The 21,778-nt window shown below is 36.1% G+C and overlaps 1 protein-coding gene across 1 annotated transcript; it reads left to right on the top strand.

The window, feature by feature from the left end:
* The first annotated feature begins 646 nt into the window (after window positions 1–646).
* On the top strand, window positions 647–21,475 carry LOC117327926 (glucose dehydrogenase [FAD, quinone]-like). The gene is made up of 12 exons (XM_033885172.1): window positions 647–985; window positions 4,311–4,471; window positions 8,899–9,107; window positions 11,085–11,274; window positions 12,604–12,732; window positions 13,007–13,128; window positions 13,975–14,142; window positions 14,831–14,981; window positions 16,867–17,030; window positions 17,387–17,564; window positions 17,936–18,164; window positions 18,747–21,475. Exons 2-12 carry the CDS (start codon window positions 4,351–4,353, stop codon window positions 18,913–18,915), a joined length of 1,830 nt encoding a protein of 609 aa, XP_033741063.1. The 5' UTR covers window positions 647–985; window positions 4,311–4,350; the 3' UTR covers window positions 18,916–21,475.
* Window positions 21,476–21,778: the final 303 nt, after the last annotated feature.

Below are 21,778 nucleotides of genomic sequence, written 5' to 3'. Positions count from 1 at the left end.
CCATTTGCGCATTACGTTGATAATAAAATGATTAACAAAATTGAGTTGTTTTTTTATTTTTATTTTTTAATTTTCTATGTACTATTTTGTTTGCCAAAAATTACGCGACCATGTTCCGGCTGTTCCAACGACTGACAAAAATATGCTGACTGTCGGTAAGGCGGTAAGTGTGAATTTCAAATATGAATTATAGCATTTAGAAAATTAAAAAAGTAAAAGGAATGTAAATATAAGCGTTGAACTGTTTTTGTATGGTATTTCTGATCTATTTGAATGCCAGAGCTTTGCAAGCAAACAAATCATATTGTGCTAGCGCACATTATGTTGTTTGCTTGCAAATCTCTGGCATTCAAATAGATCATAAATACCATACAAAAACAGCTCAATGCTTAAATATATATGTATTGGACCGTGGGGGTGGCGATTAGTGCTAAATTCCTGTCAGTTTCCATAGTGTCAAAATCCAGTGTACTGATCTGAACCTGCCGGTTAACTTTAGTACCGAATCATAGTGTACTGATCTCGACTACTTGGTTGACGATAGTGACCAATCCCCGTGTACCGATCAGACCTGTCAGTTGACTAGAGTGCCAAATTCCTGTGTACTGATCTTGACCTGTCGGTTAATAATAGTGCCAAATTCCTGTGTACTGATCTTGACCTGTTGGTTGACAATAGTGCCAAACCCCAGTGTAATGATGCCAAATTCCTGTTTACTGTCAAAGTAAGTTTTCTGTATTGAGTTACGAATTCATCGAAACTGTCGAGAGTACAACCTCCTACAAACCGAACTACCCGTTATCGCTAGACCGCCTGTCATACTGTATATCGCACATTTACATTGGAGTTGTGCTGTAGGCCTCGTGTGTGATTGTCCGATGACCTTTAACTGACAGTTTAATACCAGGGAACAAGTGTGTATCGACCTGGATTAGAATTCCTTCCCTTTGGTATTTTGTGATCCGTGGATTATATAATGTAATACGTAAGTCCAAACTTTTATCATAAACGACACTTAAACAACATCGTCTTCATCCTTGACAACGATTCTTCCAGTAAATGTTTCTCGCCTGCACAAGTCTACTGACATTGTTGCCTGTATGTTTGTGTCATTGGTAATCATCTTTCTCGTTAATCTGTTCTTCATCCCGCCGATAAATCTAGCCATAATTTACAAACATACACTAACCTCGGTGTAAATGGCGGACCAGACTGGCCTATCGTTCGATTATCACACTGTCATTGAAACACCGACTCTCAGTCTGGCAGATATACATTATGTATATCGATTTGAAACACTTAAAACAAAATTATCGATTTATCTATTCTAACTATTGGTAATTGAAACACTTTATTATAATTTGTATTGAATGTGTGTGTTTTTTTATAAACATTTTGTATTTTGTGATAGCCTAACAACTGCAGCTATGCACGAAAAATATTACAACAAAATCGTGCTTGTTTGCGTTTTGTTTAGAAAGTATATGTTATCTATGACATAACTACTTTTTTAATTATTTGAACAAGAAGCAGTTAATAACATCTGAATTTTCCTCATAACGGTCGGCATGACTGATCCTTTTATTCACGAATGCAGGATACCTCAAAACGAGATCGACCTCGGTATGAGTAATGTTACAACGTTAACACACCAGGTAGCCCGTTAATACATGTACATAGCTAAGTTGTCCTTGATCATTATATATTGACGACCCAGATTGTGACCCTATGGAGATCTATTGCAGAGTACATGTTTTAAACGACATGTCTTTTCGATAAGATAAAATGTGTGAAGTCCGCAATGTTGTTGGTAGTGTTTCATTTGTATGTGCATGTCAATGTACATATGTAGCCGACACGTATCAAAACCGTCACGTATCAAACTGTTGACCCAAGGTATCCATGGTTTCATAATCAACGCGCAGATGCTGTGTTATACGTACAAAATGTAGGGTATTTTCCTTGTATGGTTTCGTCTGGAACTCTATCGTTTTTAATGTCGATGTGTGGCCCACTTTGAGAGGGACACGAAGGGTTGATATGACATTTACCGATTATACTGATCGTGAGGCACCATTGTAACAACGGATGTTATCATAAATGGGATACATCCATCGTTGCCAATTACGCAATCTCTTAGACAATGGAGTAATAAATTAGACTAATCAGAGGCCTTCTTTAGTAATACCATGACAACGGAAATATATGAAGTTGTATCAACAAACAACAATAAGTTTGAAGGTCAATCACATGTAAAGGATTTTCGGAGACTTAGATTGAAAATGACGCAACCTTGACGACCATCCATTATTCGCTGAATGGAAGAAAGCATTAAAGTCAGCTGTAAAATATCAAAACACATCGTCCGAATTACACTTTAATACTGCAAGTGGGCTGGAGGACGGTGATGTTTTTCCTATTTCGTCACTGATTGGTTGTTTAAAAGGGGTCATAATATATCACGTGTTTTGCTAAACTATTTGCAGAGCATCTGGAGTGTCATTCCACACTAGGACAAGATGATATTGACGTTGTCTTGGAAGTAGACAACCTTACCCTCTCACCTGAACCAGACTGATGGCACAGACTCCGTACCGGAACCGAGTTGATGACAAAACCCTATAAAATTTACATCAGAAGATTAAATTGCTTCAATATAGAAATCATACACACAGACTAGTCTCGCAACTTCAGGTTACGCCATCCACTGCTCCAGAAGTTGGGGGGGGGGGGGGGGGGTATATACATCCTTTTTGACAGAAGCAGCGATATCGTAACAGAGAAACGAAAATCAACAAGTATACTTGGTATTGCTAAAGCAATATTTGTCCCCTACCGTCCTTCGAACAAAGTAACAGTGACCTTCACCTTGATATGAAAACCCTGAAAGTCGAACTTGATCTGAAGCTTCTCATACTGAAGGTACCTGCCAACTTCCGCCAACAGACCTTGCAGCATGGCTGAGAAAAATAATAAAAACTGGGAAAAAATCAACAGAGAGATCACAAATGGTCACTATACGTTAAATCGGTGTCTGAGACGATTTCGAGGACATTTCGAAATCATCACATTAGCACATCCATGCGTCTATATAACACGACAGAACAAATTTTAGATCATCCAATGGATGACGTAACTATCGGAGATGACATGGGCGTTATTTCCAAGATTCTGCGCAGCAGCTTATAGAACATCAAAACGACATATAGAGACAATGAAAAACAAAGTATAGGAACATCAGGAAGACACAATAAAAGAAACACAGTGAACCAACAGCGTATTTATAGAGTGGGACACTCAGAGGAAGAGGAAACTGGAAAATGATTTTTTTTAATCTAGAAAAGGAGGGTAGATGAATTTATGAACAGAGGCAAGGAACAGATAAGCTAAGTCAATTTTTTTACCCAAATTCAACAACAAATAAGGAACGGACTTGTTTAACACTCGCCCATCCCTCGCACTGCACTGCAGGACTAGAGTGCTATTTGCACGAATATGCGTCTTGACAATTTGACACCTGACTCTATGTTTTTTCATATAGGGAATAGTGAACGGTTGCCAAAGTTAGGTCATTTGCACTCTTTGTCTGACACAGAAAATAGACGTTTTCGAAGCTCGCAAAGATTTTAATCACTTTTTGTGTTTCAGGTATCCGACAAAATGAAAGAAAGTTGACGATTTTCAGAGGCTTTTGTGTCGAGATAATATACCACACTTACCCTTCGTTGTCGTGACAGACAATGTGAATACATGTTTGGTTATATATGGCTTTCTGGTAATACATCCCGCAATCATGCAATAACTGACTGACTGCATGCTTCACACTTTAAACTTACCTGTGTAAGTGATAAGTACTCAGTCTCAGGTGATTATCACCCATAACACATAACCTCCACAATGGACACTGGAGTTTTGACGGATGAGGATGAAAATATGGGTGATTTTGTGGATAATGACACAAAGTCAATGCTAACAACATTGACTACCATCAGGAATCCTAATGAACACGAGGATATTATGGAGTTAATTTCTGAAACTAGTTATTTTTCAACATATAAAAATGGTTATGTAATCAGTATTGGCCATGAAAGGGGATATATAATGGAGTGTGGTAATAAGTGATTTATTGCCCACACATTTTCCATTGCTAAAGGAGGGAAGTATGCAATAAGAAACAATCATCACACAAAGAAAGGAAATAAAGTGATTGCATCAGAACACAACACTCCAACACTTTAATGGAATACCAAACCCTTAAAATTGTAATAGGTAGGTGAACTACTAGTCACCCTTTGATATTGTTATTTCAGTCTGTCTGGGATCAGCGAGACCACTTGACCTGTACACAGGATGAACAGTGTAACATATATACTGATACTGATAGTAGCTGTACTCACTGCCATGTTGTTTATGAAAAACGCTGGCCCACAGCCAACTAAACACCTTAATGATACCTACGACTATATCATAGGTAAGTGTACTAGTATATCATAGGTAAGTGTACTAGTATATCATAGGTAAGTGTACTAGTATATCATAGGTAAGTGTACTAGTATATCATAGGTAAGTGTACTAGTATATAATGCATTCAATCAAACTACTTTGTATTTGAGATTTTTTTTTCTGAATGTACTTCCGAGTCTTTGTTACGTTTTACATATTTTAATTTGTATGTAGTTCTGAATCTTTGTTACGTTTCACATATTTTAATTTGTATGTAGTTCTGAATCTTTGTTACGTTTCACATATTTAAATTTGTTTCATTGATTCTTTTCTGGTCGTTTTTAATTGTGTATTGAGATATGAAATATATCTTGTTGAAAAAAATGCTTTATGAAAGTAATGCTGAATTCAGGTGATTAAATGATGTTTGTTTAAACCGTGTTTTGTAAAAACACCAACATCAGTATATATTTTCACTTTTAATACACTGTATACACTCCTTTCTTTGATTCAATACCTTCTATTTCCAGGTAATGTGTTATATTATGAACAGATAAGTCAAATGACAGAAATCAAATAACTGGGTGTCCTGTGACCAGTAGTCAAATACGATGGTCGACAGCGGACTGTCAAAACATTGCTAGACTCACGACATTTTGTACATGTACATTAATATGTTACAACGCTTTGTACAAACAGCTGTTATTGACTGCTTCCTTGTACATATTGCAACTAAATCAATTATGTAGAAAGCATGTCGTTACTTAGAATAGAGATGCTTAATGTTGCTGACATATCATCCATATTTCGCCAACAGCGGCGAGGAATTTAAGGTTTGGAGTAAAACAAACTGGACTAAGTTTGATATCCTCATCAATAGACACCACATAAAAGATCCGGCGCCCAAGGTCAAATGTCATCTATAGTGACATTTTACTCACTATTGCGCCAGAAATCTGACATAAATGCACACAATTGTTACTGTCTACATCACGTAGACGGACTTAAATTAGTATGCAAAACTTTAAACATATAAGAGGAAGTTTGTTTGTTTATGTTTTACGGCCCATCGACAACTAGGGTCATTTAGGGCCAAGTATAAGAGGAAGACAGTAGTTATTTGATTTACTCATAATTCGCAATTTTATGTATACATTACACGTTGCATATACAAAAAACAATCTTAGCTTTAATGAACGAAGATTAATGATCCTCAGTTATATTAATATAGCCCTGCTTTGTTTCCGAGCACATCTACGATAGAGTTATTCACAATGAATTAAATCATACATTTAGTTAGTGCACCAACACCAGTCGCGGTTGAATCTCGCTTCCTTCTCGAGAGTATTGATTACCTAGTAACGGGATAGTGGTGTAATGGGGATGTTGACACACCTTTTGTACCTAACAGGTGTGTGTAATATGTAAATATGTATATGAAGCCATACAATAAAGAAAGAACGAGATATAATGTCTGAATTTGTTAACGGATTTATCCATTCTCTATAGATATTGATACTGGCATTGTATGTTATATGAACTGATGAGCTGTAAAGCTCTTAGTCAATCAAATGATTTGAATGTAAAGATAATGTTGTTACTCGCAGCGGTTTGTACTTAATTATGTTTTAACAATTTGGTAAAAAAAATTGTAAGAAACAATATTTTTGTACATGATTATTTTAGCTGCAATATGTACAAAAAAACGTCACTATACAGCTGTTTGTACTAAATTGTTTTAAATGTTTATGCACAAAAAGTTGTAAGTAAAGCGCTGTTTTGACTGTCCGCTGTCGACCATCGTATGTTACATATTTATGTGCAAACGTCTTCACTATCCGCTATCGGCCAATGTTAATAACCGGTAATCAAATACCCGACAATCAAATACGGGTAGTCGTATGACCTGTAGCCAAATAACATGTTGTCATATAACAGTAGTCAAATAATGGGTAGTCTTATGACCAATAGTCAAATAACGTGCAGTCACATAATCTGTAGTCAAATAACGTGTAGTCATATGACCAGCAGTCAAATAAAGGGTAGTCTTATGGCATGTAGTCAAATATCGGGTAGTCATAGTCAAATAGCTTTTAGTCGTATGATCAGTAGTCAAATACCCTTTAGATAATAATCAATACAGTATAGCTCTTTGTTAAAATCTGATTAATCTGGTATTTATCTTATTCCTCGAAGTGTAATCTATATGCTGTAATACATCCGATTTACATGGAATGACGTGACAAATCATATTGATGGTATGAACTATAAGTCAATGATAACCTGAGCTTACAACTGGTATGATAGAGCTGAGAGTGATTTATCGAGTGTTCAGTGTCATGTCCCGTAAAGTTTCGAGCTGATTATTTCGTGTAATATTTTGACCTTGTTATTGAAAAATTTTATTTTCTTTTACTATTTAAAGCAATCATAGATTCTGGAACGATACTCAACAACACTTACTGTAGTGTTACATATTACTTTGGTACCACTCTGTATACTGACAATATGTAGTAGGGAAAAGTTTATTGAAACATCACTTGATTATTTTCTATATGCATGACATTGTTCGTTTACACCTCATAGCAATGGCCAGTCGAGATTTTTAGCCTCGTTATACTATCTGTAATGTCTCAATGGTTTGCCCTTACAATTAACACGGCAGTCCCTCGGTGTAAAGCCAGTTAACAATATGATGCCAGCCTCGTTATACTATCTGTAATGTCTCAATGGTTTGGCCTTATAATTAACACGGCAGTCCCTCGGTGTAAAGGAAATGCCAGTTAACAATACGATGCCAGCCTCGTTATACTATCTGTAATGTCTCAATGGTTTGCCCTTATAATTAATACTGCAGTCCCTCGGTGTAAAGCCAGCTAACAATACGATGCCAGCCTCGTTATACTATCTGTAATGTCTCAATGGTTTGCCCTTATAATTAACACTGCAGTCCCTCGGTGGAAAGTCAGTTAACAATACGATGCCAGCCTCGTTATACTATCTGTAATGTCTCAATGGTTTGCCCTAATAATTAACACGGCAGTCCCTCGGTGTAAAGCCAGTTAACAATATGATGCCAGCCTCGTTATACTATCTGTAATGTCTCAATGGTTTGGCCTTATAATTAACACGGCAGTCCCTCGGTGTAAAGGAAATGCCAGTTAACAATACGATGCCAGCCTCGTTATACTATCTGTAATGTCTCAATGGTTTGCCCTTATAATTAATACTGCAGTCCCTCGGTGTAAAGCCAGCTAACAATACGATGCCAGCCTCGTTATACTATCTGTAATGTCTCAATGGTTTGCCCTTATAATTAACACTGCAGTCCCTCGGTGGAAAGTCAGTTAACAATACGATGCCAGCCTCGTTATACTATCTGTAATGTCTCAATGGTTTGCCCTAATAATTAACACTGCAGTCCCTCGGTGTAAAGCAAACGTCTGTTAACAATACGGTGACCGTGTTGAGCATCACCTCTGTACAGTTGTTTTAGTGAGACGGTTGTGACTTTGGTATCTACGTCGGAACCTACAAGTAACTTTTGACAGAGTAAACGCTGCCATTTCCTGTCAGGATATTATATATAATCAGGCTGTTGGCGGTAGAAATGATGCCGACTTCTGGCGGAAAAGTCTGGTTAATGAAAACCACAGGAAAGTTCTATGGTCGACATCGCCAACACATTTAAACATTTATATATTATGCGATATGAAGTCAGAGGTGTGTAATGTTTGTGGATATGTCGGTAACGTTGTGGGATATGAAGTCAGACGAGACGTGTTCAATCTTTGTTGATATGTCGGTTCCGTTGTCACCATCGTAGTTCTGCTTTTGGGAATGTGTGGCCTAGCCCTGATGACCAATATTCATATGGTGGGTGGCTAACTCTTCCAAAACACCTGGTCTCGTTCTTCCTGTACTTTTCATGCTAATTTGTATTTTGTTTTCACCATTCGCCCCTTTACGGTATTCTCTGTTATTTTATCAAACTACATACCCCGATGGTGTCCTCCACATATTCTGATATCGAATGAGTTAATTATTATCCTCTCATAGAATCACACTCTCTAGATTTAGACAGACATTTCTATGTATAACAACACAAATCACATTCAAACATGTATTTGGTTTTACAACTTTAATGATTTAATATTAACAATCCAATGCTATTATAGCGTACATATTTAGATGTAAGAATAATCAGGCTGGCAAAACGTCATGTCAACATGTATACAATGTGACTACCGAAAGGGTTAAATGGGATATTACATGTAAGCACATGTAGCCCGTCTGGGTCACGAAATAGTACTCGTCATCATATACCCTTGTAAACGTGCGAGCCTTTGGGTACCCCTGTCCATACCGGAATACTTAGACAAGCTGACCACTCAGATTATAATATGAATTTTTAATTACATCACGTCTAGTTAAGTATTGATCGTCTGTTTGTAGTGGGAGGTGGATCTTCTGGGGCCGTGTTGGCTACTCGACTGTCTGAGGATAGTGGAAGTAGCGTGCTGCTTCTTGAGGCTGGGGATACTGGAGAGAACAATTGGTTCATCAACATACCACTGGCAAGTGCTCTATTACAGAAGTCCAGCGTGGACTGGGACTACATCACAGAGCCCCAAAAATATGCGGCTTTTGCTATGAAGGAACAGGTATGCGTTTTTATTGAAGCTGAATTGTAACTTTGGCTTCTCTACTCGTTCTTGCTAACACAGAGCATACACCAATATTATTTTAGCCTATCAGCAAATACTTGATCGAAAACCACAATTAACAGTCTATATGATGGGTTTGTCGTTGTGTCTATGGAAAACAAAAATGAAATAACTGAACCATCGCCTGTAAACAGCATTTCTTCTTTTTTCGGCATAGCCGTATACTATTCTTTTGGCCCCGGATATGACGCGACAGGTGGCGTTACTGGTCAATATGAAGTATGTGATTGGTCAATGTAGCGGTAAATGCAAAATGCAGATATGCAGTTAAAAACGAAACATAGTTAAGATTGAAATATGCAAGCTGAATCAATAAAATTATATTCCTGATTCAAAGGCAAAGGCAGTCTTATTATCACCAAAAATGATTCAAACTTATATAATTTTGTTATCAGTGCTGAAACGCATTTAATTTAGTTCGTTAATTTATTTCACCACTGAGCAGCATTAAAACTATGTCGTTTATCTTTTTTAAAGATATTTCTTGTTAAGTCTTTTTCGTCATAATGATTGATGTTTTTCGCTCTTTACAATACAACGCACCTTACCATAGAGACTACATTCATTTTCTTGTGGTCAGAGATCTTTCATCCAAAATATACGGATTGTTTAACAAAGCTAAAAATGAAAATGTATGTTGATGATGAAAACATGAGAATTATTGAATTTCTGTTGATGATCACATACTCTGATAGACTATTTTCGCACCATGACAACAGGCTATGCATCCTCTCGTAGCCGAATTGTTCTTGTTTTCTGAGGCTGATAGTAGTAGAGTAGCAAAGATCCTGGCATAGACCTCCCATCTCACCTTTAGATGAATTGGCAATAGGTTGTAACGAAAATATCGAGACATTTTCTTTCATTGCTCTCATGATTCTCATTTTACATTTTAGCAAAAACAGTAAATGTATGAAACCAATGGGAATGGAAGGTATCTCTAGATATATACATCAGCTTGTTTATTTTCCCAGACATTTCAACACCACTTTGTGAATCATATAAAACATCATACAAGAGCATTTCCAAGACAGCAAATAAGGTTACTTATTGTTATGGGAAACGTTATTAATGGAACGAATTTGATTTTTTGTATTGTTAATTCCATCACTTAAAACGTCTTTTTATATATCCTTTGAACGCCCGATTTGTATGTGTCGCGGCGGCGATGTTATGCGTGGGGTCATTACTGCACTATTTGGTTTCACATACATTTTGTAATTGTATATCCCCAAAGATAGAGTGTTGGTGCATGATGGCAACCTTGTATTGTATACCGGAGAATTACCATATAATATAAATATCTTGGTTTGTAAGCATGTAGATGGTATATGTACTAACATGCACAGCGATATTTTACACTGCGGTCGCATCTCTTAATTCTTCTGATACATCCTTTTTGTTGGGCTTTATGTGTATACATATCTTAGTTTGTAAGCCTTTAAAACCAAACTCATATAAAACCTAAGTCCGAAGACATTAAAGTACGGTATTAAACTACATCAAAAACTGAATCCGGCCTCCATATTGATATTCACGCTTTGTTTATTTTATTAACTCAACATGATGTGAATATGTTTATGGTGCAGACCCTATGCGCAATGCCACATCGTGACCCCATATACGGAACATCATACGGAACATGGGGTTTGATGATGAACTGGAAGTTAAACACTGTATCTATTGGTTCCATTGTCACCACCTTGCTTCTCATTCTGAGGAAGTGACATAACTAAGATCCGCATGGCAGTGATCAAGAAGAAGCTAGATTTTTGAAATACCCGATCTTGTTTTTTCTACTTTCAAGGATCATTATATACATAACAATATAGATGAAAATATAAGTATATATTGTGTGAAAGGCGATACAACCCAATTTCTATTATATATAAAACATTGTGTGACCTACCCTAGAGAAGCCGCTGGCCTCGTGGAAAAGTCTTGGGAGGATGCAGTTCTATAAACATGATGGTGTATATGCGAGGTAGCCGCCATGACTACGACAGCTGGGCTAGGGAAGGTTGTGAGGGATGGAGCTACGAAGATGTCCTCCCATATTTCCTTAAATCAGAGGATGTACTATCAGATGAACTTAAAGATTCAGGTAAATATAAGATAGTGAGTGAAGCAGCATGGTCTAAAATTGATAATTCTTGTCCGAACGTCCAAATACGTTTCTTTCAAACATATTTTAATCCTATGCTTTTTGTTGTTTTTTAATAATACCTCAATTATAACAAACGTACATAGTGTCTTCCTTCTACCACTGGCAGCATATTATGTGTTAGCGATATTGCTTTCATAGAAACCCATTACCGCGATTCGACTTTGTTCATTAGACTCCGACAATACAGAGAGTAATTTCATTGGTGTTAAGCCGTGCTTTAGAGCACTGATGATACTCTAGAGCAGTGTTTAATTCAATGAAGTAACGAATAGCATTAAGCATTCACTTTCGCCCATAAATTCCGATGTAGCCATTATTGTGGGAATAAGTTTTCGAAACATGGTTGCTGCTGACGTCATATTGACACCTCAACAAACCTAAATATCTCGTCGTTTACACCTGAGCCCAGTTGCTCAAAGGATGATTAGCTTTATCACTTGATTAGTAAAAATCTCATTTCTCCTTTACTTCAGAACCTCACTGTATGTATTCCTGAAAATAAGTAGGTAGGGAGAGACTGTCGAGTGTTATAGGTTAATGAAATTTTGTCAGGGTAGTTTTACCGGAAATGATTTTATCGGGATTTTAAAATGGTTGTTAAATTGTGATTATCCCAATCACCTTTTGAACAACTAACCAGAGACTACTACCATTAGATCATCCGACAACATTTTATATAATTACGTATCGGTGATTGGGAAACATCATTATTTCATAGATAATATCTTTAAGCGGCCGATTCAATGAGTCCATTTTGAAATGAAATCGTTAAATTATACAAATTTTTCCACTTTGAAATGGAATACATATAGGATCTTTATATTAGGTTTTTTAAACGAATCTTAAATTTTTAAAATGTTCTAGCCTTAGCGAGCAAACATCAGCACCTCGCAATGTTACTTTATCAACTTCAGTAAAAATCATACGGAAATTATTGAATCTTTAAGGATAAAGTTTTTAGTAAATGATGTTATAGGCATTGGATATGCCAGTGTTTTGATTAATTTTAATAATTAAAGTTTCATTTACATGCTAACCTTGATACAGATACTAACAGCATAGCTAGACAATCAAATTACTTAGACAGGAAATAATCGTGAGCAGTCGTGTAAAAACTGTTCCTTGTAATGATTAAAATTTCTTTAAAAGATAAGACGGACATTGTTGAAAATGACAAATGTTTATTTCCCTAGCTTCAAAATATTAGGACAATGTTTGTATGTATATTATATATATAATGATATATATATTCCTATTCCCGTGTAGCGTTCCACAGTACCGGAGGGGAGTTGGGCGTGTCGCACACGAGGCATACAAACCTGCCCAATGTATTCCTACAAGCAGGGCAAGAGATAGGCTTCAAATCTAGGGACTGTCACGGCCCAGACCAAATCGGTAATCAAACTTCACGTTGAATTATAATTCTAAAGTATTATTTGGTCAAACTTTTGTATAATTTTGCGAAAAAAGCTTGTTTTCTTCTTTATTGAAATTCGCTTCGTTCGAATTGCTTTTTGTTTACTCGAGACGGTGCATTTCGATTTTTTCATAACTTTGAGGCATATATTGAACCAGCAACAGAGAAACAACTATATTTGATTAGTATTTATTAGTAAATTCGTCTACGTTTGAAAATGATGTAGAGAAATACTTGGTGATTGACTTACAGGATTTTGTAGAATGCAGGCCACTGTTCGAGATGGACAGAGAAGTTCCACATACAACGCCTTCCTTCTGTCCGCAATGAGTCGCGAAAACCTACATGTCGGAGTGAACAGTTTGGTGACTAAGGTAGATGTTAAACTCGTGTCGGGTGATATAGCAAGTACACGCAGTTCACATAATACCTTAACTAAATCCACAGTGAGGTTGTAAAAACCTACGTGATCAGCTGGTGTGTCGGAGTACCGTTTAAATGTTTGACTTGTAATTTAGTGCTTCGTATATTTTCATTTTTTTATATTAGATATTGATTACCAATTAAGTATATTTTGTATTCGATGACATGTTAAAAACGTGTTAGCTTTCTGACAAGGGTTGACGTACATGAACATTTGATGTACATGTAGGTATTGAGTGTTTGAAAATATATGTCAAGTAGACCTGTGTCAAGGTGACTGACTTACAAAATAGGGTTTGATTTAGTCTTTTAATACATATGCGTCCATATTTTTGTATATATAGATTTTCAAAGAAAAGGAAAATTGATAAGGGAATTTGAAATAAAAGCAAAATAAGAACTCATTAATATTACATAAGGTATTTCAATCTAAAGTTGTTATGACAAATCAAGAATAATCAAAATATAGTCCTACATTCAATAGTCGTTTTATGGAATGTTATATTCATGAATATACAGAAAAATCGTTACACAAAACATAATTAATCAATAGATTAATAGATTAATTTTTATCTCGACTTATAACATCAACGCAATAAATAAATGTTGTCAAATTTGAAGTAAAGACCGTGCTAATATGGCCAAACTCATGAAAACTAAGGACTATAAAGTAAAACGTAGCTAATTTAACCAGTTTTAATATTAATCTGAACTACTTATGAACATTTCTTTATGCCTTCTCTACTTGTCTCTCCTGATCTTTAAGAGGTCAGTACAACTCTGGTGCTCTTTGCCAGGTCCTGATCGAGGACGGCCGTGCGGAGGGGGTGGTGTTAATGAGGGACGAGCGGTCTGTAACAGTCCGTGCCAGGAAGGAAGTCATCCTTTCCGGTGGAACGGTCAACTCTCCACAGCTACTGATGCTGTCAGGGGTGGGACCACGTGATCATCTGAAAGCCATGAACGTAAGATTGCTTTTACATTTCGTGTACACAACTGGAACATTATTGTAAAGAATGTTCTAATATCATAATGTGAAATCAACAGTAGTATATCAGCAGTATTTAATTAGACTAACTAATACGACGCCAAGAAGTAGAAGATAATTTTCACAAATTCATCTCAAACTAATTGCATAAAATTTCTAGCAATGTACCTGTCTTGTTAATGTTAACATTCCGGAATGCCCATAAGTATATTGATATATACATGTACAGAAAAAACAATACGTTTAATTGGCTGTCCAATCAGAATTAAGCAGGTACATACTGTACAAGGTATCATTATGTACTTCGGTAGTATAATGTACAATCTTTAATGTGCATTGGCTCTTTACGATTTATAATGGAATTTAATTTTACTGCACATAATACAGTTCCCGATGAGTTGACGAAGGTGTGACAGTTTGGGCCCTCATTCGAAAGAATATTGCTATATGCAGGAGGTTGAGGTTGTAAGCATAGTGTGATATTAAAAACATCCGGTACGGGATGGGGAGAAAATCAATAGAATGCAGATTAAAGCTCAGGTTAAAAAAAAGGATACAGTATTTTCTAAATTATTTAAATACGTTTTATCCGTATCAAATCTATATATAGTGAATACAATTATACAAAGTGCGAACAGGTGCTACACTATTTTGTATACTTTCAGATTGATGTGAAAGCAGACTTGCCCGTTGGAGATAACCTACAGGACCATTTGATGCTGCTCGTGCAGGTCCTTACTAACACCACTATGCCATTATCAAGTGAAAACTTGCTCAACGTGTGGACACTGTCAGACTATGCCCTACATCGTAAAGGTACGGACACTATAACAATATTCCTTAGACTGGGTACCATAGCTCTTTTATCCTAATAGAAATTGATTGGTAAATATTCAATTCTTTTACCTTTTTATCGGTTTGAATACTTGTAACATAGGGTGTAAATGTTCTTTAACATGCGTATTAAAATTGCGATGTTGTTGAGAGATAAAAATGGCATATTCCATTTTTTCTGATAGCATTTCAGGTTGTCTATGATATCGAAGGTTACTCACGAATCATGTACGTGACGTTCGTTATAAAATATTGAAACTGTCCATCCCAATCCAAGTTCTGACATTTCTGTCGACCTGTTTGCCCGTCGTCTCCTAGTATTAATTCCATTGCATCACTGTCGAGTCCTAGAAGGACGAAACAGCTGTAAGATGTCCCTAACATCACTGTCGAGTATTAGAAGGACGAAACAGCTGTATGGTGTCCCTACCATCACTGTCGAGTCCTATAAGGACGAAATAGCTGTAAGATGTCCCTAACATCACTGTCGAGTCCTAGAAGGACGAAACAGCTGTATGATGTCCCTAAAATCCCTGTCGAGTCCTAGAAGGACGAAACAGCTGTATGATGTCGCTAGCATCACTGACGAGTTCTAGAACGACGAAACAGCAGTATGACGTCCCTAGCATCTCTGACGAGTTCTAGAAGGACGAAACAGCTGCATGATGTCGCTAGCATCACTGACGAGTTCTAGAAGGACGAAACAGCTGTAAGATGTCCCTAGCATCACTGTGGGGTCCTAGAAGGACGAGAGAGCTGTATGATATGTCCATAACATCACTGTCAAGTCCTAGAAGGACGAAACAGCTGTAAGATGTCCCTAACATAACTGTCGATGTATGATGTCCCTGACATTACTGACGAGTCCCAGAAGGACGAAACAGTGCAGTTTAATTCATTTTGGTTCTACTATATCTTGCTAATATATTTTGTCTTTCTTACAATATTGAAAATGATATTCCTATGGAATTTACTAACTTTACTTTCTTATTGATATGGTTATACCTGCTCTTTGTTCGGGAAGCCTCCACATAATACTTATTCTTTTTGAGATGTCCTAGTGCCTTACCTGAGTCAGTTACATTTTCAAATATCATAGTAATGTGTAATATCGTTATGTGAATATCGTTCAGTTGTGATAAGCAGTATGATAAATTATTTAAAATAATATGAAAGTTTAAACTTGTTATAAAATATAAACCCAATTCCAAAATAGACATGGACATTTTGATTAATCTCTCTACCTCTATTCAAATCATTCACTTCCTAAATTACATGTTAAATCCAGACCACGCACTTAAGGTAACGCCTCGAACGAATCCTGAACTGTTTAAAGATCCCGATTACATATCCCGTCAGTTAAAAAATCACACGATACAGATCGATCCTCAGCTCGGATTTAATTTCTAAGTTGGCGAATGGTCGGTACTTCATGGATGACGACTCTAAAGTGGATACTTCCAACAAAACGTTCCTTAAACTTTCTTAGGGTTATTTCCCTTCCATTGATTACAAAGCTAAATAACTCCTGAACGATGTAGAGAAATTCATTCAGAAGAAACTGCATTGCGAGTTGGAATAATTAGCTGCATTATAATACTTTGTTCCTTTTTGGACAATTCTGTAAGCAGCTATTAGGAGTGAAACTAGAACTAAATCAATGTTTTGATTAAGAATACCTAACCAATTTCCTAATAATACTACGAAAACTAAGTACCTGCGTGTGTGTGTTCTAAACCGTTGCTATTTTTCGAAAGGATTTTAAATTGTCAGGATATCTAGGCCTTAAACAAATTTGATATTTCCCCACTAATATATGGTATGAGAAAAAAGTAATCGAATTGATTTGTTTTCTTGAATATTACAGGTGCTTTTGCCACTACGGGTATTGAAAGTTCGGCATTTCTGTATAAAGACAGTAATATCACATCCGATAATGGCGGTCCTCCCGACATCCAGTTTCATCTGAACAGTGTTCATGCTTTCACAGAAAATGAAATATCGTTTGAAAATATGAATTTGAATGAAAAGGTTTGATTTCATCATAATTTATATAACATGTATTTCAAAGATGAACAATTAAGAAAATGTTGAATGTGCGAATCAAAAAAAAATATCTCCAATTTATAATAAACTATTTTCCTCTCGCCATTGTTTGTATCTTCAACATGTATTATATTGCGATCGTTGAACTCAAGTTGCATGTAAAAATAACATCCATATTTCAGATTGTTAATTGAACTGAAAAAGTACCGATAGTTTTATAGTGTATCCTTGATATTTGAATGATAATGCTTTGATTACATCCTCACCTTTGTCAGTTAAGGAAATCAACATGACTTTTGGAATGGTGGTTGTGTTCCAAGGCTTTCTTATTTCTGTTTCAGGCAAGAAAGCTTGTATTCTCTACACCTTTGAAACCAAGTAGCTTTGCGATACTACCCGTTGTCTTACACCCAAACAGCAAAGGTACTATTCGGTTAAAAAGCAAGGATCCCCTTCAATACCCAGCCATTGATCCCCAGTACCTACAACACCCGGAGGATATCAAAACCTTCCTTAAAGGTCAGAGGTTATTGCAAGAACTTGTTAATTAACTTTATATACGCGTCAACGAAGAAACTATGATATAGCTCTGGCTCGCGGGAAATGACAACTTTACTCTAAACTGTAATCTAACATGAGAATGTCATTATCATTTATATTTTGCATCCATCAAACTTTTGATAAATAAAATAAAAATAACTGTATTGTTACCATCATTGAAAATGGCTTTAACGATAAATACGTGAAAACTTGAAATACAGCTTTACAGTGTGAATATGTCCTACGGCAATTGCACATTGTAACATAGCTGTAGTAAGCATTGTGTGAAAGTATGCTTTTCTAGCATGTAAATTATAAGTCTTAACGAAGTTATTTTCTGACTGTTACAGGTATACGTTCCGTTGAGCGGCTTCTTGATACTAAGTCTATGAAGGCGATAGGGGCTTCTCTTGACCCTTCGATTCCAATGTATAACCTTTGTAAACAGCATGTGTTCAGGTCAGACGATTTCTGGACATGCTTTATACGGCAGATGGCCACTACAGTCTACCATCCGACCGGTACTTGTCGGATGGGTAGGGCAGATGACCGGACAGCTGTGGTTGACCCTCAACTTAGGTAAAGTATACAGGCTATTTGTCAATACACGTCAATGTTTAAAGAGGACACATCCGTAGTCATATTGTCATTAATATATGTAAAAAAAAAAAAAAAACAGTCGCGAAACCAGTATTTCTAATCCAAATGATAGCTTCTTATTGTTCACAAGTAATTATGAATCTGAAATTGACGAAAACGACAACACGGCATACTAAAAACACAACATTCAGTCATAATACATGATGCAGCAACGTATATGTGTACGGTTGGTGGGAACGGACATGATAAAAAGAATATCATTACGTACAACGCAATATTATTGCGTGAGAACAAGGTAAAAGCATACTGCGGGTGGATAGTGCCTTCCGATACAATAATAATTCGTTCGTACGCACTATTTTTGTTAATGTCCCTTCTCAACCACCGTATAATTCCTATGTCATAAATGAAGAAACGTCTTGTTTTTCATTCCGCAAGGAATTTATGAAACTCGATGGGACTCGTCATTCATCATAGCTTGAACTCGTGATGATAAGTAACATATGATCATTATCTATCATATATACTGCTAGTGAATTTGATCTGAACACTTTGTTTCAGGGTAAAAGGTATCAAAGGCCTACGTGTAGTAGACGCTTCTATTATACGGAACATGCCGTCCGGTAATACAAACGCCCCGTCGATTATGATTGCAGAAAAGGCAGCCGATATGATACGTGGTACAGATACTGTTCAGAAATGGAAAAAACAAATAAGAGGACATTTATAAGATTGTGATGATGTTGAAATTGAGTATTGAGAACCACATGTACAGCTCAGGGTTGCGTCACAGCAATCATTGTCCACATGCCTTATTGCACAGTTACCGTTTGAATACAAATACATTATATGTACTTTCTGCATCCATCCATCTCAGAAGGTATTGCTGAATATTTGCCTTCAGCATAGATAAATAAAACGTATAGGTGAAATCAAATTAGAAGTCATGATTTCTCACGTGACTACATAAACCTCAAGTGACACTCAGACCTTAAGATGTTGACATATATTTGATTGTATTGACTTTAGTTTCAAATCGATTTTTTTTCTGTATTTATGATTTAAGGATGTCTTTATTATCTTTTCTCAGTAGGAAATATAGTCCTCATCAAATAACAACCTTTAGATATCAAGTTTTCATCTAAGCTGCAGTGGTTTTAATTTTTTGTTTATCTATTTCAAGTAACACTATTCACGAGCATTTCTTCCTGCAACAAAATTCAGGTAAGAACAGAGACACATATCTATACGACCAATAGAGTTGTCTCCCTTTCCACTTGGACATACGTCTGCTACACAATACATGTGACCCCAATTGATAGGATTTTAGACTTATTTGTTTTTGCTCTCGCCATTTTTTCCAGCCTTACAAAATATACTCTAAAGCAAAACATCATTAGGATCACTGCTGTCTTTTCGTTTTAAATTTGCCAGTGGTCTGTAATTAAAGTCATAATAATGCTACTGGTCCGATGTATAAGAATAGCATGATATACGGTGACTAGGCTTATACATTCATGGCCGTGGTAAGTACCTGAAGTAGTCATATTCACCCAGGGTAAAGCCAGAGGAGAATATGACTGCTGAGTTCAAGAGAGCCATAAATTGTTTCTTATATCGTATAAAACAAGTATAAGTCATATTCTATCAACAGATTAAATACGCTTTTTAATTAAATCACAAATTTTTAATTCCATTCGATTTCAAACTTTGACAGATTTTGAAGGAACCATGCTGTATTTTACAAAACGAAACTGACAAGTACGACACTTCTTTTGAGATTCAGAGAGAGGGTCGCCATGGGGGCTCGCGCTCCAGGAAGATATGATGTTTTACTTCCCGGTAACGTAATACGTTTCGACTAATCACAGGCACTGTTATAGACATATATGAGGTATAATAGGTATAAAAATATACGGTAGCTAGGAGAGTATATTACATAGTTACGTAACATTTATACATTGTGCTATCTAAACAGACCACATTCCAATTATACATGTCTCCTCAACAATTAAGAAAGATATACATAGTACTGAATACTGACATAATATATGAGGTTTAGAGGGGATTCACAAACAACGTATACATACCCTGTAACGTTTTGCCGAATAACCTTCCCTTTCTTGAACCTTGGTGTGTTACTAGCGCAGGAACCCGAAAGATGGTACCTTCCAGGTGAATTTGGACACATCCGACTGGAATTAAGCAATGATCTTAAATCTAATGAAGAGTTTTAATATCGAAAGTTTGTTAATATTTGGTTACATTTCACTTTCTGTTTTATATATACCAATACAGAAAGTTACCATCAATATTCTTTAGATAACTTGATTGTCATCAGATGTATGATTGTCTTATTTCTCTTGGTTAAACTTATATTGTTCTCTAAAACGTGTTGATGGTACAAACCGCGAAGTATGTTGTCCTGCTTTATCATTATGCATTATGACTTATTAACACAACTTGTTTTATCTTCGAGACTATTGTGTGTGCTTGTCAGAGTATGGCAAAGACAATCTACTCAAAATCAGGTCGACGACTATTTGACCTTGAGACATGTGTATGGCAATTCCAATTTTATTCCTTTATACCTCTATGTAATGGGTGATACAGAATTTAATGTTGGGTATATATTTCATTAGATTGATGGTGTCATGTCTCCATAAACTGTACAGAGATGGTATACAACAAGTGTTCGTGTGACATTGTACTCGTTCATATGATTTCATAAATATATATATAGATATATATGTTTATATGTAAACGATCTAATTCAAAATTTCTTCAACCCAAATTTATTTATCTATAATTATTTATGAAGTATAGAGAAGCGTGCTGTATGTTCACTACCTCTTCTCTTTATATGGTAGATTGGTGCTAGCATGTATTGTTGATAACGAAATAGTAACGCCATGTATGTATGGTGTCAGAACATTGTTGAATATATGTATTACTGATAATGCGACAGTAACGCCATGTATGTATGACGTCACAACAATGTTGTATATTTGTATTACTGATAACAAGACAGTAAGGCAATGTATTATGACGTCACAAGAGTGTTGTATATGTGTACTGATAACGAGACAGTAACGTCACGTACGTATGACGTCACAACAGTGTTTATATGTGCTATATCGTTATTATTTAAGAACAGTTGTGGACGACCTGTATTGTAAGAAAGTACTTTTTACTAATATATATTTATTAAAACATGAAGACGTATTAATGCTTGTGATTACAAATGTACTAGACAATTCTGAAAATAAAATGTTATGTTTTCTAATGTTGTAAATTGTGAGTTTGTTATCAACAAAATTAGAATAATAATGTCCTAGACAGTATATTTATAAGATCCTCTCACTGATTGATAAAACACTGCTTACGACACATTCCCACAATAGATTACCTACACGTTTCAAAATGTGTGTATATTTTTATCTATTCGTATTGTAATGTATTGTTAACTTTAGTACCGACATTAGCAGTAGGTCCCACGTCTCATCATATTTTGATTCTCGAAACTGTCGTGTTCGGTTGGTCGGTTCATGTGTATGGAAACCAGATATGACAAGTCACGGCCGCTGTCCAGA

The sequence above is a fragment of the Pecten maximus genome, chromosome 5 (genome assembly GCF_902652985.1).
Source record: "Pecten maximus chromosome 5, xPecMax1.1, whole genome shotgun sequence".
NCBI classification, from domain to species: domain Eukaryota; kingdom Metazoa; phylum Mollusca; class Bivalvia; order Pectinida; family Pectinidae; genus Pecten; species Pecten maximus.
The sequence above is the reverse complement of the archived record's forward strand: the minus strand, read 5'-3'. Positions and strand labels throughout refer to the sequence as shown.

Bases quoted from the DNA above. Each gene is read 5' to 3' on its own strand.
- LOC117327926 (XM_033885172.1), top strand. From the start codon at position 4,351: ATGAACAGTGTAACATATATACTGATACTGATAGTAGCTGTACTCACT. The intron at 14,982-16,866 runs GTACGGACACTA...TGAATATTACAG, and splicing joins CTATGCCCTACATCGTAAAG to GTGCTTTTGCCACTACGGGT. The intron at 18,165-18,746 runs GTAAAGTATACA...ACTTTGTTTCAG, and splicing joins GTGGTTGACCCTCAACTTAG to GGTAAAAGGTATCAAAGGCC.